The 18,744-nt window shown below is 33.8% G+C and overlaps 3 protein-coding genes across 3 annotated transcripts; 2 read left to right on the top strand and 1 right to left on the bottom strand.

Moving 5' to 3' along the window:
* Positions 1-723: 723 nt before the first annotated feature.
* On the top strand, positions 724-8,989 carry LOC132305518 (homogentisate phytyltransferase 1, chloroplastic-like). The gene is made up of 13 exons (XM_059803151.1): positions 724-955; positions 1,376-1,789; positions 5,555-5,859; positions 5,960-6,043; positions 6,122-6,196; positions 6,399-6,482; positions 6,577-6,666; positions 6,937-7,038; positions 7,196-7,291; positions 8,177-8,248; positions 8,458-8,553; positions 8,642-8,746; positions 8,844-8,989. The coding sequence occupies exons 1-13, from the start codon at positions 724-726 to the stop codon at positions 8,883-8,885; spliced, it is 1,797 nt and encodes a 598-aa protein (XP_059659134.1). The 3' UTR covers positions 8,886-8,989.
* A 1,557-nt stretch (positions 8,990-10,546) lies between these two features.
* Positions 10,547-11,249, top strand: LOC132304517 (large ribosomal subunit protein eL39-like). Its single transcript, XM_059802245.1, has 3 exons — positions 10,547-10,655; positions 10,765-10,868; positions 10,978-11,249. The coding sequence occupies exons 1-3, from the start codon at positions 10,653-10,655 to the stop codon at positions 11,024-11,026; spliced, it is 156 nt and encodes a 51-aa protein (XP_059658228.1). The 5' UTR covers positions 10,547-10,652; the 3' UTR covers positions 11,027-11,249.
* A 2,224-nt stretch (positions 11,250-13,473) lies between these two features.
* Positions 13,474-18,435, bottom strand: LOC132304516 (probable receptor-like protein kinase At1g80640). The gene is made up of 10 exons (XM_059802243.1): positions 17,957-18,435; positions 17,351-17,524; positions 16,971-17,209; positions 16,729-16,861; positions 16,571-16,634; positions 16,388-16,484; positions 16,128-16,230; positions 14,868-14,986; positions 14,661-14,750; positions 13,474-14,024 (listed from the first exon to the last, which is right to left on the bottom strand). Exons 1-10 carry the CDS (start codon positions 18,129-18,131, stop codon positions 13,884-13,886), a joined length of 1,335 nt encoding a protein of 444 aa, XP_059658226.1. The 5' UTR covers positions 18,132-18,435; the 3' UTR covers positions 13,474-13,883.
* Between the last annotated feature and the right edge of the window lie 309 nt (positions 18,436-18,744).

Raw genomic sequence — 18,744 nt, 5'->3', positions numbered from 1 at the left:
AAATATCAATCTAAAACATCTTTTAAAAATAACTATCAGGTCCAATTTCGCTTTCCGTCACTGCTTCCGTTTAAAACGTGTGAAAAGACATGTTTGTCCCTAATTTTTTAATCACATTTATAAAATTACAAATTATATATAATTATATCTATATATATATAATTATATAAGGTCTCATATATATATATATATAAGCGGATCTGAACGACGATTAGGAGTAGAGAGTTGTTTTGACAAAGATCTGAACAGCGAACACGGAACGGCAAGAGCAAGAACTATCGTGCCCGGCGAGACGCGAACTGAGCTGGTGAGCACGGACTGAACCGAGGAGACTAAACTTACAGTTTAGCAAGAACTGTTCCGGCAATCAGAAACTACGAAGACAAATTTGGAGATGCAGAACTTGATTGATTGTACAGATCGCCAGTGAAGGTGGGTGCACTGGTCCGGCAACCGAGACTGATTCGGCAGAGGGAAAAAAAACAGGGGAACCGACGAGTGTCCAACGCTCCATCAAACCAAAGACCGACGAGCTTCAAAACAGAGCTTCGTTTGGAATTTTTAATGTCTGTTTGCTTTGCTGCTATGTATATATCCATGAACAAACAGTTTGGATTGCAGACACACCCATCATATACATCACACATATATTTGCACACACAGAGGTATATATATATATATATGGGTAAATATATATATGTACATGTATATATAACAGAGAACATGAGAGATAGTCGACGACCATCGCAATGTGGCGAGCTCAAAACAGCAGTGGCCTTCCATGATTTCGCGATGCTCCACAACAGCGTTCACAAGTCACCACCACCACAAAGGCGGCGTCGTAGAGCTCGAACCGTCGCACCCGCCATTCGCTGTGGGTCGAATCAAGATCGGGCTATGGTCGTGGAACTGGGTTCGAGGAGCGTCGTGACCGGAATCGTTGCTGTCTCAGGCCGTTCGTGACAGCCGTTCGTTGTGGGTCGGATCAAGATCGTGATCCATGGTCGTATCCTCGGGTGACGGTTGAGAGGTTGGGTATGGGGTTGATGATAAGGGCGATTGAGGAGGAATTGAAAGTGATATGGTGTATCAAACTTCTATCGTCACAGAAAACCTCTGTTGTTGGGTTTCTTTGTGGAGAGAGACAGAGAGAGTCCATAGCGAAAGGGGACTGTTGAGAAGAAAAGAAGTTGTTTTGTCAGAAGTAATGGTGGAAACTGGAAAACCAAACATTCTATGTACACTATTTCATACTAACAATATGTATTACTGAAACGGTACTCGCATACCTGTAAAACAATATATTTCGATACTTAATACCACCAACTACATTCATATTCTTAATTTCATTTTCCGTCCAAACATTATTTTGCAGACAAAATTCCGACAAACTCCACTCTTGATCTGTCATTCAACAATTTCACCGGAGAGATTCCGGAATCACCTGTTTTCTTCAACCACGAAACGAAATCATTTTCCGGAAATCAACTCCGGCGAGCACTTCACCACCTAATCCTAACCCAACACCCATTAGAGGATTGGTTCCTCAACTTGTCACCGGAATCTAAAACTCTCCACCGCCAAAGTCCCCTGTTTTATTCACCGGAAGTTGCAGAGGTGCAGCAACCCAGTTCTTGCTTCATTGTCAACCAACATCAAGCTCTCTCACCGGCGACAAGCACGAGCTTAGGTCTGATCGGAATGAGCTTAGGTCGACAAGCACAAGCACAAGCACGAGTGGTTTTCTTCATATGCAAAACACAGGAATATGCTTCCGTAGACCATCAAGGTTAGAGAAGAGTAAAACATGTGAGGGGTATAAAAGTCTAACATTATAAGGGTAAATATGTCATTTCAATCATAAAAAAATAATTAAATAGGTCAAATCAAAGTCAAATGGTAAGAATGTCTTTTTACATGTAAAAAGTGGTCTGACACGCCTGTCAACTAACTTTTGGGATGTGAGTGAAAAACGGAACAAACGTTTGTAATATGAGTGATAATTATTTTTGAAAGATATTTTACACTGAAATTTAATTAAATTACTGGGGGTGTCAGTGAAATTATCTCAATTAAAAAATATGTTATAAACAAAAAGTAGCATAGGACTATTTTTCACACTGTCCATGGACCGTTACTGACACCTTATTCTTTGGCCCTATGCTTAACTTTACATGTGATTAGTACGTAATTTTTAATGATATATCCAATGAATAGAAAGCGGAAAATTAGGAAGAATTTAATGAGTGAAAGGGATCTCAATTAATTCATTAACCAATAACAATCAATGATTTGACATTTTCATATAGTGGACTAATTTAGATTTAAATTAACCATCTAGAATATTTCATGATAACAACCATTGAAGAACAACGCTTTCTTTATCTTTCATTTTTGTTATTTATAGTCTCTTTAAAATATGCCGATGTGTAAATTTTTTTTATTTCTAACAATTTGATAAAATATATAAATGTTTAAAATTGTTATCTATTTTATACCATTTTTTTACACAACTACATCAACATATTTTCTTTCTCCTCCATCTTTCTCCTTTCATTAAAAAATTAACCCTATATAGATTATGACATGACACGTGGTTGATTGTTATTAAGGAATATATTATTACAAAAAATGTATCAAACAACCGTTGGAATTAAAAATAAATAATTCAAAATTTTTGTTTAAATCAATCATGACACATAAAATTTACACAAAAAAATATACATAAAAATATACATAACGGTTAGAGATACTCTTAGTAACTTAGTTAATATTATAATTCTAAATAATGGAAGCAACAAGATTAATTCTAAGTTACTTATCCAAAAAAAATTGTAAGTCAAAAATACATGACCAGTATACGTATACAAACTTTCACCAGCAACAATTGCTTAACTTTCTCAGTTTTTGTGACCTGCATAATATAATATGTATGTATGTACATATGCATCACAAAAAATGGAAGCTCTTTGTGCAGTTTCTTGTTTCTCCCTATTTCGAACTTTTTTAACTTCAAAAGGGAGTGTTTCTTTTGCTTTTTTAACCTTTTTTTTCTTCTCACCCTCATGGTCTAATATTGGGCCCATAATGTTGTGCTCCAGCACTACAAAACTAGTTACACAGCCACATGTACCACGCCTAGGGATTGCCAAGTCCTTAAACATAAATATAATCATATATATATAACCCATTTTATTTGTAACAATTTCATAATATAATGGACGAAAAATTGGTAATAAAAGTAGTCTGAGCTGCCTATTTGTGTGTATATATATGGTTCATCATTCAAGTTGTCAAACGGGCAGGCCAGCCCGGCCCGACCACACTGGGCTGGGAACTATTCTTTTGATCAGGCCAGGCTAAGCCCTTTTTCGGACTTTGCGGGTCATGTTATCTGCGGCTCGTGGGCTAAAACTCAAACCTAGGCCCGCCCAGACAATAAACGGGTCAGTATGGCCCACCCACTGAGCGGGCTCTGAAAGTTTGGGCCTAGCCTAAGAACCGGCTAATATGCTTGTGGTAAACTATAGCTCGGGTGGATTGGACGGGTTAGAGGCTGAAAACAAATAATATGGACTATTTATTTTTACAAATCCGGTGTACCCAAAACAAAGTTCCGTGGCATTATAGTCTCTTAATCACATCAAATCAATATGGTTGATTCGTCGGACTTTGGATACTCCTGGTTGGTGCCTGTCTAGCTAATAGAGTGATACAAATTGTATTCACTGTACTAGGTGTGTGTGTATATTTATGCACCTTGTCTAACTAATAAGTGATACACATTTAATTTTATTTAAAATAAATAAATAATTTCTCTTAAAACTTGTTTGATATTGCTTTTCAATCACTTAAAAGTGCTTTTAGTTTTTTTAAAAAATATTGACGTTTGATGTATTCAATAATAATCATTAAAAGCACTTAGATTTGGGCCAGTTTCTTCTCTTTTATCTGGGCTTGGGCTTTTAGATATGGGGCTTATGTTGTGTACCAATAAAAAGATTTGAGAGAGAGAGAGTTGATGAATTCATCCAAACACAAGCACCATCGCCATCTGTATGCACAATGTGAGTCCCGTCAGAACACCATCCATCAGTTAATTAGCTTATAGTATGTAGTTGTGTGTGTATAAAATATATATATACACACACATATATATTTATTTTATCACAGAGAGAAAGCGAGAGATGCTGCACTCAAATGCATGTTGCTTCTCTCCTTTAAAGAGTCATTTCCCTCCTCAAGCTCTTCAAGGTAAGTGCTTCTTTTCCCACAACTCTGCCTTCTTAATCGATTTTTTAATTGTTTTCTCTTTTGAAATTTTATTCATACTACATTAATGGTAACCTTTTATTTATTTTAAAATAAAAAATTGTTTATGTGGGTTGATTAGAAAATTAACCCATTCTTCACCATGGGTATTAAAATCATCAAAAACCCATAACTTTGATTGTTCTTAGTTCTTAATTTTTAACACATATGAATAATATATTCACTTCTATACATTAAAAAAACAATTTTTTAAACGGAATGATAATGAATAATAAGATAAATGAAAATTATATAGAAATGGTGAACCGTGTACATAGTGGCGTAATTTAGCGAAAGGCTTAACATAATTTTAGAACGTGCGAACGTAGTTTGTTGCATGAAGATATGCATGCCCGAGATAGACGACAATACAGTTAAACGTAATTGCTACAAAGCCCGCTCAAGTACCCTTTTTTTCTGTTTTTAATCTCAAATAAAATAATTTTTTTATAAAATATATCTAGATAAATAAGGGTTTACTGTTTTTAGAGATGACTCCTAACTCTTTTTTATTATCTTTTAAGTTTTCAATTTGAAATTCTAATTTTTATAAGCCTTTATTATTGATTTAATCATCATTCGTTTTGTTTAAATTTGAAAATGTTTTATTTTTACTTTTTATTGTAGTTTCTGAATTTGGGAATCACAATTTTGTCAAGGAAAACAACTTTTGAAATATTGTTTTTAAAAATTAAGTATTCATATTTGAACTAGATTTTTTTATAATTATTATAGTTTCAAATTGGAAATATGATAGAACTTAAAACAGATGTGGAATTAAAAGATTATTTGTAAGAAGTGAATATTCATATTTTGATGGATTTTATATAAAAACTGTAGTCAAATTGAAAATGGTGAAGTTACAAAATTGAGGACTTTGAAATAATGTAGAAATATTTATAAAAAAGTAGGAGGGTGTTGATTTAGTAAAAAAGTGTTAGGATTTATTGATCTTTGGAACTATGATATAATTTTTTTCTTTGTATAAAACCTTACTATTAGTCGAAAACCGCATAGTTAGTAATATGATCGTATTTTGTTGCGAAGAGCTTAAATCTAAGTAATTTTTCTTTTACTTTACAAGTGAAAGGTTGGGGGATCAAGTCCGTATAAAATGTGTTGTGTGTATTGTATAAGTTTCATTAGAAAACAACATATATATATATAAAGTTCCTTGTAAAGGTCTCATGTGTGGGTAAGGTTCATTATATTTCTATAATGATCTATCTTTGAACTTGTATAGGTTTTCATAAACCACTTCATGAACCATTGAAGCAAGTACAAAATGTTACAAACAAATGGCAGTACAAGAAGTCATTCAGATGTTGTCAATGGAGATTTACTTTAGCTGATACTCCTACAAACAGTGAGAGTGAAACAAGTAGAAGAAAGTGCACATTAATCCGAAAACAATTTATTCCTGTCACAATAGAACCCGAGCATGGATCACAATCCAAGGATGATCATTTGGCGACATTTCTGAATAGTCTTTCTAAGCAATTGGATGCATTCTACAGGTTTTCTCGTCCCCACACTGTAATTGGCACAGTGAGTTTCATGGTCACAACAAATTTCTCGAGAAAATTACTATATAACAACAATGTCACGTTGAAATGAAACGATGAGTTTTTCCCATTTTGATTGCCAGGTTATGGGAATAACTTCAGTTTCTCTTCTTCCTCTAGCATCAGCTACTGATCTCTCTCCGGTATTTTTACTGGGATTAATGAAGGTAAGGTTTTGTAACATGAATAGTAGCCAAATTTTTCAATGTGTAAATAATAATTTTACAATTTTGTTTCTATTGTAGGCACTGATTCCAGCTATATCGATGAACATTTACGTTGTGGGACTAAACCAATTGTTTGATGTCGAAATAGACAAGGTAATTTATTGTTGTAACAAGTTGAAATATTCCTGGAGAAAAAGGTTTATTTCATGGATCAAAAATATTTATTTAATTGGACATTTTTCACTATTATATCGTCTTTGATGAGATGAAAAAAGAGTAGGTGAAAATGTGCAACCCTATCTATTTCATATTTCAGATTTTTACTTGCTTTTCAATTTGTTTACATGTTTTTTAGGTTAACAAACCCAATCTTCCTCTGGCTTCCGGAGAATTTTCTGTGGGATTCGGAATGGCAATCGTGTCCACATTTCTATTGATGGTTAGTATTTCTAATGTTTAGTATGCATAGTAATATTTATTTTGAGAATACTATTTTTCTATACCATTAACTGTTTTTTTGAAATTATTTTCAGAGTTTCACCATGGGAATTGTGTTTCAGTCCCCGCCATTGTTTTCCGCCCTTCTCATAAGTTTTCTACTTGGGAGTGCATATTCTATTGAGGTAAGATCACCAATTCTATAACCATACTTCATATATGTGTGTTTTCATAGACTAGAGACATTATCTGTCTTTGGTCTACAAAAGACCTATAGTTTCCTCAAATAAGCAGTTTCATAAATCCAAAATATGTGTGTTTGTTTGTGTATGTGTTCGTTCTGTTGATGTTTCGTTTTCACATATATATATATTTGCTAATTTAAGGTTGACTCAAATTCTAAATTACTTGGGTGGTTTTATGCCATGAACTGAAGTTTTTGGTGTTTGTTGTAGCTTCCCTTACTCAGATGGAAAAGAAATGCATTCCTTGCTGCAATATGCATCATCATTGTGAGGGCAATCGTCGTTCAGTTTGCCTTCTTTGTACACATCCAGGTACCAGCTCCTCCATTTTAAAGTAAATAAAACAAGACTATGTTACTAACTCTTATTCTCGTAATTTGTAGATGAATGACAGCTATGTTGATATCCCTTGTTGGTTTTATTTTTTTCCCTTTTCCGATTAACTAAAATCTAAGTGACGACACTGCAGAAATATGTGCTCGGTAGGCCAACAATGTTTACAAAGTCATTGTTCTTTGCAGTTGCGTTCATGTGCTTCTTCTCCACCGTTATAGCATTATTCAAGGTAAATCTTGAGACATAGTATTTTCAGAAAATGCAATTTTGGTAGAAGGTTTAGTGCTTCAAGTACTAGTACTAAGTACTTCTAACTAATATTTTCAAGAGAAGTGTTAATGTAGATATAATCACAAGTCATGCAAGTGTCTTTAATTAATTGATCACAATAAAAATAATCAAGTGAATGTATCATGCATACACATGGTTTTAGGTTGAACTGAAAGGTCATACACTTGATTTCCTAAAACTTCACTTTTCTTGAGGATACCAAAGCGCCAATGTAACAGAGTCCTCTGCTCTTCTGTAGTGTAAAATACTGTCTACTCGGGTTATGCTTGCACAGGTCTGAAGACTGAGACTAAGCTTATCCAAGCATAAACAAAACTTACTTAGCAGGCACCATGTCTCTCCAGCCCAAGTGGCTGACCGAGCTGGATAGTAATCGAACATTTTTAGGTATCATTTTAGTATTCAAGCACATGCCATTGTGATCATGGTATTTTACTAAAAGAAGTTGATGTATCATTTGCTCAGTTGAGTCTATGGTTTGTGATCTTAAACCATAACATTGACATCTACGGAACAGAAATCGTTTTGTGGTACTTTTTTTTCCCCAAGGATCGTTACTTGATTTTGATGGCATAACGTTGTTTCAGTTCACATCACCATCTGTGGTGATGCAGCCTATTTCTCTAATGGCTGCATTCTGAATTTTGGAAAACAAAATGGAATCCTTCGGTTTTCATGGCAATTCAGCATGTCCTCTCGTTGTTTCTTGCCTACCACGAACTTAATTATCGCTGGCTATGAATTTTTTGAACACTTGTTCATATCTCTAAGTTGTTTTATGTCATTGGTGATTGAATTATATATGTGTGTGCAATTGTTACAGGACATACCGGACGTGGATGGTGATAGGGATTTTGGCATTCAATCATTCAGTGTCAGCCTAGGACAAGAAAGAGTTAGTAAAATACTTGAATTTCATTTTGCATTGTCTTACTGCCTTAGTGGTTAAAATGAGAGGAAAAGAAAGGAAAATTTGGAAATTTTTCGACATTCAACAATCATTCTTAACCTCATAACATTACTATTTTGCCAAAAACAAAAACAAAAACAAAAACAAATTTGTGATTTTCCAAAATTCTTCCTCACAAGCTGTGTTTTGTAAAGGTATTTTGGCTTTGCATTACCATGTTGTTAATGGCATATGGAGCTGCAATGGTAATAGGAGCTTCGTCTTCCTTCCTAGCTAACAAGCTGGTCACAGTATGTCACTTCACTCTACAACAATTCATTAGCTACTTTACTTAAATTTATGGTGGTTTTCACTCACGTAAAAATTCATACAATGCAGGTATTAGGCCACTGTGCACTTGCTTCCCTCCTGCTGTTCCGAGCTCGTTCTGTTGATCTCGCTAGTAAGGCATCAGTAACATCATTTTACATGTTCATATGGAAGGTAATTAAGTGTATCAAAATTATGCTGTTTGTTACATTGTGCTTTGATTTGGTACTGAAATGTTTGCAATGGTATTGTTTTTTTTTTTTTCTTGCAGCTATTCTATGCTGAGTACCTTCTTATTCCTTTCGTGCGTTGAGGTGGTTTTGCAAATCTTCCAGATGCAGAAAGTTTGATGTTTACTGTCTTATAAATACCATTCTGTGGGTAGATTGTAGAGAAACTTTTTTCAGTTTTCAACTTGTTAGGAGGACAAACAACAATCTTTTATCCAATCTGAATTATTTAAATGTGACAAAATTTGAGATTGAGTACCAACTCATTCAAATAATAAGTATAATTTACATTACCACATCCAAACGAAAGAAGTCAAGTTCATAATGTTCATTTAATGCAGAATACTCAAAGTGGGATAAAATCACAATAAATTATTAAATAGTTCTGATTCATTTAACATTTGGGAGACTAATCCAATAAAAACTAATGTTGAGATTTTTTTATAATATATTAATACACTCTTATGGATCATTTTCTCAATCTGAGAGTCTGAATTTAACTGGTCCAACAAGTATTAATGATTCAGGATTATCTAATAATTTCTCTAAAATCACATGCTGGTTTAATTATAAATTTTCTTGATATATAAAAAAATTAAAAATTAAATAAGCAACCCTTTTTTTTTTGTTCTCTCTGTTTTCTAAAGGCGATAGATCTTAATATTGAAGTGTAATAATCTTCTTAATGATTTTATTCATGCAATATTTACAAAAAACATGTAGAACATTCTTAAAATTATAGATTGCTTCGAACATTCTTAATATTACGGTAAATAAAATAAAAATAAAAATAAATAAAGGGGTAAATAACCTCTCCTCCATTCCATCATTCTACTTAATGAAATTACATAATTATAATTAAAAAATAGAATAAAAAAAGTCGAGAAATATAAAAAAAAGTTAACCAAATTTGAGTTGAGAACTTGAGACCGTAGAATTTGATACTGAAATAACCTAAATATATTTCCTCTACTCAAATCTCAAACAATGGATCTGAAAAAAGGACCCATTGATCAAAATTTAACCAATTCCGTCCTTTTTTTAAGTACTCCGTAAAAAAGACACGAAAATTGACTAATTTGTAATTTGATTGCTTTCAAAAGTTGAATTTGTGTTAGTCCAAGTTGCGTAATTTGACACGAAAATTGACTCTTGTGTAATTGTGTTTGTCAATGCAAATTTGTTTCATTGCACCAATTACAAAATTTATATTAGAATATGATTACGAATTCCATTGTTGGTAGAAATTTAAATTGATTCATGAAATTCTTAAATTAGACAAGAAATTGAGCAAGTCTTATATTATGAGAGTGCCATCATGATAAGTTTGTGCGTCGTCTAATAAGTTTGTGCGTCGTCTAATAAAAATTTATAATTAGAATAAAATTTAATGTATGAGAACACAAGTTCACAGTGAGAACACCCTCGTTATATTACTATTTTTTTAAAAATATATATATTTTTTACACATGTATATACAAAATAAAGTAACAATTTGTTGCAATAAGAACTACAATAATAACAAACTTAAATTTGTATTTCCCCAAATTTTGTAGGTTTAGAGTCACAACCCGATTTTATCAGGTTCATTGTGATTCATCGGATTTTTTAAGCCCAAAATAAAATCGGGTTGTGACGTTTCAACCCAAGCCGGACCATATTGCAAGTTACACAGCCCAGGTTTAAATTTCTTTGGACCGGGCTCATGTTGGGCCCACTCGAGTTGCACACATTGTAACAGCAGCAATATATACCAATGCCTTTGGCCCAAAGGGTATCTATCTAGCTTACAACTAGGGTTTTTTGTCGACGGTTTCCGCAAATCTTGTGGCCGATCTCCAGTCGCGAAAATGGTGAGACTCTGTCTCTCTCTCTGGTTTTGTGAATTTACAGATGTGTATTCTTTGTCTTCTCTCTCTTATCTATACTTTCTCTCTCTATAATCGAATTTGTATTGTGCAGCCGTCACACAAGACCTTCCGGATCAAGCAGAAGCTGGCGAAGAAGATGAGGCAAAACAGGCCTATCCCTCACTGGATCCGTCTCAGAACCGACAACACTATCAGGTTCCCACTTTATCATCCTCTTCTTCATTCTTCCATACATATTATATATATGTATGTATGTATATATGTATTCACACATATAAATATATGTATATTTATCTTCTTTCAGGTACAACGCGAAGCGTAGGCACTGGCGTCGTACCAAGCTTGGCTTCTGAGATGATGGTAGTCGAATTCGCTTATTACTTAAGCTTGTTTTGTTTGGATTTAGAGATTTAGTTGATATGCAAAGAAGACAGTGTTTTATTCTTTGTGCTTTATTCAACTTATGTTGTAAGGAAACTCATAAGAGTCCATTATCAGACCTTTGTTTATTAGCAGCTTTTTGACTTATTTGGAAGATGAGTTGCAATCATTTTGTGGTTGCTGGTGGTTTTGTTATCTTATCACTATCCTTTTCTGATTATTGTGGAATCATGGTTTAAACTATGTGAGCTTCAAATAGTTTGGTGATGATTTTCTAGGTGTTTGATGTGATTATAATTATGTGTTGAGACTTGTATACTTGATATGAATTGATGGTTGGCTTTTTATGATTTGGAAAGGAAAATGGCTTATATTCATTTTCTCTATATAGGTTTGATTATGGTTGTGTTTTGTGATTTATTTTATTTCATTTAGGTTGTTGAATTTGCAACCATGGGCTTGAATTTTCCAATGAACACTAACCCTCAATTCTAAGTTATATATTGGTAAGGTAGGATAGGTTCATTTTTTTTGATGTGGTGTTAACATGGTTTTCTTTACTTGTTTTGGGAGGTTTTATTAATTCTGTAATTTAAGTTATCGTCCTCGTGAATAATTTATGTTAGGTTCATTTTCTCATATTGCTTAGTCAGTGATTGTTATATTTCATTGTTTCTATTTGATTTGGTTAGTTTGAAAAGATGGCTTCACCCTATTTCCTTCCTTTCTATAGTTCATGATTGTTTTGTTTTCTTGTTTTGTAATCTTTCACGTCTACTCGGAAAGATGGGTGGGACTTGTTTCTTCAGTGCAAAGGGTTTTGCTTGTAGTTGTTGTCAGTGATTGTTATATTTCATTGTTTCTATTTGATTTGGTTAGTTTGAAAAGAAGGGTTCACCCTATTTCCTTCTTTTCTATAATTCATGATTGTTTTGTTTTCTTGTTTTGTAATCTTTCAAGTCTACTCGGAAAGATGGGTTGGACTTGTTTCTTCAGTGCAAAGGGTTTTGCTTGTAGTTGTTGTCATTGATTGTTTATATTTCATTGTTTCTATTTGATTTGGTTAGTTTGAAAAGATGGCTTCACCCTATTTCCTTCCTTTCTATAGTTCATGATTGTTTTGTTTTCTTGTTTGGTAGTCTTTCAAGTCTACTTGGAAAGATGGGTTGGACTTGTTTCTTCAGTGCCAAAAGGGTTTTTGCTTGTAGCTTGTTGTGTTTGGTTCATGCTAGTGTCTGCGTTTTTGTTCATACGTTACTATTGCATTGCGTACCTGGTACTAGTTTAGTATTTCTGATGTTCTTGTGTAGCTTTCTACATCTGATCATGACAATATTTTTGGGGTAATCCTAGGCCTGAATTTTATATACACTTTTGTTATGGCCTACAGAGATCACAAACTTACTTCCCAATGATGGAGTTGTTGATATTGTACAGATAATATGACTTTTTGAGTTTTGTCCAGCTCATTGCAAAATCTAGTTATAATTTCCTTAAGTATTTCTAATTTCATTGAATTTTCAAAAGAAACTTTCCTGAATTTTCTTGTAAAATCCAAAATTCAAGAGGATGCTAACATTCTAGTTTGTAGCCCCTGTTCAAATTCATCGATTGTTTGCATGTGTCCTTAGTTGAACTTCCCAGTTCTCACTCATCATTTGTTTGCGATGTATTCTTTTTTGAACTCCACTTTGACTAGGTTTTTTCCTGAATCATGAAATATTTTAAAGGAATCCTATTCTCCAACTGCTTGCTATCACCATAAATGAATTATTTGCAAGTTATTTAATTTTTGAATTACTTGCTAAACTCGTTAATAGGTTTGTTTATTTGTTTGGCAGCTATAGTAAAAAACATGCATTATTGTTCATATTCTCATTTGTTTTGGAGACTTACTTTCTAAATTGTTTTTATGAATTTCGGATCATTCACAGTGGTAGATAAAGCATTTGTTATTGATACTTCCTTAGTGTTCCTTTACCAAGTTGTTTGGTGGAATGAAAAATGGTGATTAAATTCTTCTATTACATACCTTTCTTTCACCTATTGTGCTCAGTTCATTCATCAAGCTGCTTTATGTTTAGTGAGCAAATGATTAATTGGATAAACCACATTGGTGTAATGTTTTTATTGGATATCTCATAGATTCCTTGTCAAGCTGAACAAATTGTGTAGAATGATATTCAAGCCAATTCTTGAATTTATGTGATATCGGTTTGGAATTTTTTTTTTTTTTTTTCTTTGATAATAAACCTTGATTTATCCTCAAGCGTATATTTGATCTATGCTATATATTTAATTATGACAATATTATGCCAAAATTATTTTGCTTCTATGCCAGATCATAAGCCATTGCCTTGGAACTAGCAAAATCTTAGATGGTTATAAAGATGTATACAGCCCGATGAAGACATTATCATCAGAAATTCACAAGAACTCTCATAGCAAACATACTGAACCAGATATAGGATATTCAATGACATTAACTTCTTAGAGAGAACGAGAGAGATGACTTGGTTCAATCATCAATTCTCTTAAATAACATGTTACATATACGAGTGAGTGAATGTACAAGCGGACCATATCTCATAATCTTCAATTTACAAAATTCCTTTGGCAAAATAGTAAATTCAATCTAACAACACCAGTTTCTCTTTACCCAAATGACCACAGCAATTAAATGCACAGAGAAATGATCTTGTATGTGCTGAAGGTAAATATGTTATACCACTGCAGAAGGCATTCAAAACTCTCAACAAGTATCCGGTGACCAGAAGGCGCCGCGGGACTAAGGAACTCTCAACAAGTATCCAGTGAGGTTCCGCGGGACTAAGGAGATGCATGTTCTGTAGCTCTTAGTGTTCCTCCAAGCTCCATGGGAACGAGAGGAATGAGAGAATGTAGTACATCTGTTATTAATGGACGATAACTTGGCTCCGGTTGGACACATAACACAGCTACCGCAGCAACCTGCACACCATATTGCAGTTCCATTTAGACAATGTCTGGAAGTGCATATCATATTGGATCCATACAAGAACAAACCTAACGCGAGCCATAGATTTTATATATCCAAACCAGACCTGAACCGGCATTAAATTCGACACACCCTACCTACTTAGGGTCATTTCTCTTTCAGAAAATGGGTGATACATGGAACTACAAAAACCCAGCTTAGGAGCATTAAACTTGACAAAAACAGTACCTACTTGGGGTCGTTTTCACTTTCAGAAAAAGGGCAATTTATTGAATTACAGAAACCCTGGTCAGGTCAATGTGTAAAGAGATAGAATTTGAAATCACAGGCATGTTTGGTTTGTAACTCTGAAAACAGTTCTCAGAAAACAGATAACTGAGAACTATAATAGACTGTTCTCTTAAAATAGGCCCTTTTATAACTGAATTTTCACAAAACTGAACCGCACAGAGTTTTTTTATACAGTTTTCTGTTTTCAGTTTTCCGAGATCAGAAAACTGTTTCCATAGTTACAAACCAAGCAAACCTAAATGATCATCAAATGTGCTCAGGCTTGTCAGATTTGGTTTTATACACCTTGCATCTCTGGGAATTAAAAATAGTATTAGGAAGAGTTTCAGTTCACAAACTTGGTATAGATGCTTCAGATCCATAGTATTTCTGATCACAGGATCCACGATGTTAGGAAGCTTTGATCTGTCAGTGAGCTGAGGCATGGCCTGCATGGTCATAAATGGCCAGAGCATTGAATTTCAAAATGAGGAAGCTTTCTGATATTGAAATAAAAAATTAATAATAATAAAAAATACAGATATGAGTTAGATCAAGGCATATACCCATGTGACAATAGACTGGCATTGAGATGGTGCCAGTTTCTCTACTGGCTTCCTTCCCAATAGAAGCTCCAAAAGCACAACACCAAAAGCATAGACATCGCTTTTATCGGTCAATTTACCTGGAAAAAAAAAATTGAAAATAAAAGACTGTCAATTTCTTAGCGGAAAATAAAAATGAAAAATGCACCGAGCTTAGAGATGCTTCAAATGTGGTTGGACCTAAAATCTTGACGCATTGAAAATTTTGGACTGAAAAATTGAAATAAAAATCCACCTTCTAAACATAATGACAACCTCCTGAATTTCAGTAGAAGGATAAATATAGCATGTCTCAGTCAGAAATTTGCGTTATCTATATATTTTAAATGGACAAGTGCATTCTAAGTCCATATTGACACCAACTCCGGGATCCCAAATGCCATAACCAAGAAGGAAATTATCAGCAGGTTCCAACTATTTTCTAACGGAGTAAAATTATCAAGAGATCCCTCTTATGACAAGAGCCGCGACCTTTTCTTGTTGACCGGTATATTGAGATATTTATTCAAACATTTTCAATTATTTTTCTCCACAAATAAATTAAAATTTAAAAATTCTTAAAAAATGGTCTGGAATAACATGTAACTAAAAATAGGTTCTCCCTTCCTCTCCTTCACATTTTTTGATTTTCTATTGCTTTCCCTTACCAAATCCATAAACTAAACAAAGGCTTAAAAATCATCCCACCATGTAAATATCAACAATATCTCACAAGTCACAAGCCATACCCAAAAAAACCAATATCCCACAATAAATTTCCAGTACATCAATGATGTTTAATGATTTCTATTTTTTGGGATTTTCTTTTATATTGGTTAACACCTAGTTGGTAATTTGAAATCATTCTTCAAACCCTTAAGAATGAGTAGCACTAGTTTCTTTTATATCAGCCTATCAGGCCCACCGTTGTCTATTGCATGAGTTTTTTTTTCTGAATGAGATTCACATAATGATTAGTCCCAGTGCCAATCAGTGACAGTACATGTGAAGCTACACGCACGAGATAAGTTAAGCTAATGGTCTGTTAATTTTATATGATTATCAAAACCAGGAATATTCCATTCCAGAACATTATTGGTGCTCTCAAATATTCCAGCTATGTGCAGCTAGGAGGTGGGAGGGAAGAAATGGTGAAAGAAAAATAAAAAATAAAGCAATTTTATGGGCTGTAAATTAATTATTCACCATGAAATTAGACATAGTAGATTTGTATTAACTTACCATCTAAAAGATACTCTGGGGCTACATAACCCAGGGTGCCTGAAAGCTTGATGTTGTTTTTGTTTTGGGTCCCATCAGTTACGGCAAGACCAAAATCGGAAAGCTGAATCCAAACAAAACACAAACAGAGAGGTTAAGGAAATCCTAATGAATATGATTAAGTCATACATCAACAATATTTTTGTAAAAGAAGAAGAAAAAAAAAAAAAAAAAAAGGTAGATCAGAAACTCCTCTAATTTTATATATTATATATTTTTACCTTGGCATTGAAGTTGGAATCTAGAAGAATATTAGATGATTTCAGATCTCTATGTATCACTGATGGGTTGCAATACTCATGCAGATATTCTAATCCTCTGGTCAAACACTTGCAAATACGTTAATAGCAAGTTTCAATAATCACAATTAAAAATTACCAGAGTGGGGTTTAAAAAACTCTCACCTTGCTGCATCAAGAGCAATTTTCATCCGGAGATACCAAGTTAAAGTGGATCCATGAGAAGGTCCTAAAGACAATGAAAATAAAAAAACGTTGGTATCTTCGATCATCATCTTGTTCCTACTCACTTTGAACTAGAGAATTACATTATATGTATTTACCATGCAATTGGGTTTCCAGAGATCCATTGTGCATCAGTTCATAAACAAGAAGCCTTGTTTCACCATGTATGCAATAACCTAGTAGCGAAATGATATTCGGATGCTGAATTTGACTCAACAGATCAACCTCAGTCTGTAATTCCATATGACATTGAAAGAAGAAAACAATAAGGTCACAACACCTAATCCCAGAAAACGAATACAAAAACAAGTTTTAAACTAACTTTCAAGACAATTGGTACCTGGAATTCTCTTATGACATCCTGACTTCCACCATGTACTTTCTTGACAGCCCCATGAGAATTATCACCCAGCTGCGCCTTATAAACGCATCCAAAACCACCCTCACCCAAAATATTACTTTCTTCAAAATTGTTCGTTGCCGCTTCTAATAACTTGTAATCCATTAAAGGTACAGATCCCTTGTTACGAGTCATCTTCAAGGAATTGTTTTTACCCATAAATGGACCTAATGAAAGCCCTATATCCCATACAAAACAAACAAGAGCAAAACAAAGAAAATCACAGAAAGAACAAGAAGGAAAATTTAATGTAAATTCATAAATACCCACAAATTTTGTGAATGAGGAATGAAATTGAGTGTTGCAGAAAAAGAAGTAACCTGAGTTATGAGAATTTTTCTTATGAGATTTGTGTGAATTCTTTCTGTGATAAATCCACAAACACAGCAAGGACAATATGACTGCACCAAGTGCAGAGGAGGCAACAATGAGTGATATACGCAGTTTTTTATCTGAACTCATTTGATGCTGATCTTCACTTCTCACTTGAATCCCTGATTACATGCGCAATTTATAGTAAAAATTTCAACCTAAAGTGCTCAGTTTGGGGGAAAATTGGCAAGAAATCCAAATAATTAGACAGAAGATGGGCTTGATATCAGTGATCTGAGACTGAAAAACTGAAAAATGGTAAACTTGATTACAACCTAAGAAGACGACTTAAAATTAAACCCAATGAAAAATGTGACTAATTATGAAGAAAAATAATTTATTTATATTATAGCATTAAATGTAATGAATGTTGCTTCTGAATGTTTGAAATCTTGAAAGTTTGAAATTTGAAATTATGCGCCCCATGTCACATTTGAAAATGATGGAATGATGACCACAACTTGGGGGAAAAAAATTTCATAACCATATGGAGAATATATATATATATATATATAGAGAGAGAGAGAGAGAGAGAGCGCGCAGTGCATGAGTACCTGGAGAAAAGGCTGCTGTCATGGATGCTGAAATTGGAGGAATGGGTGTGAGTGGTGGTGAAGAAAGAGGAGCAGATAAAGAAGAAAGAAGAGGGTCTGGTCTGGCTTCAACCAGATATAAGTGTAAACCCCAAATGGGTCCATGAAGAAGAAAAAGCACATGACAAAGCTTCATTTTCCTTTTCAGATTCACCCTTTTCTCGCTACTTTTTCTTCTGTGTGTTCTCTTTTTCTATGTTAAGAAAACATCAAGAAAGAAAGAGAAATATGAAGAGTAGTGGCCTAATAGGGACACAGAAAGGAAATCTTTGAAGCCCATAGAATGGAAATAAAGCTTTGATGTTTTTGGATCTTAAGCTCTTTTCAATTTTTCAATGTTCTTGTGTTCTACCCATTTCTCTCTCTCTCACACATACACACACACATACTGCTGTTTTGCAAAAGACAAAGGAGACAAAAAGGTACTGAGGTTGGGGATTTTTTTTATGCCCAATAATCATGTGTGGGCAGTTAACTGAAAAGGTGAAAGATAATGCATAACCAAAACTTTGCTGATTATAGTCAATAAGACCCTGTTCTGTCATGTGAAGCGCCAATTACTTTCTTGATGGTACAGAAAAAAAATATATAATAAATAAATAAATTTGAAGAAAGAAAAACAAAATTACTTCCTCCATCAAATATATATATATATATATATGTACCTTTCCTTTTTCTTTTTCTCCAAAATAAATGTGTCAATCAAAAATTTAAGGTAGACTAATTAAACTTCTTGTATTGAACTTACA

This window comes from Cornus florida, unplaced genomic scaffold, assembly GCF_030987335.1.
Source record: "Cornus florida cultivar Cherokee Brave unplaced genomic scaffold, ASM3098733v1 CherokeeBrave_3.0.0_Hap2_Chr04, whole genome shotgun sequence".
Lineage (NCBI taxonomy): Eukaryota > Viridiplantae > Streptophyta > Magnoliopsida > Cornales > Cornaceae > Cornus > Cornus florida.
This window is presented reverse-complemented; position numbering and strand designations above follow the sequence as displayed.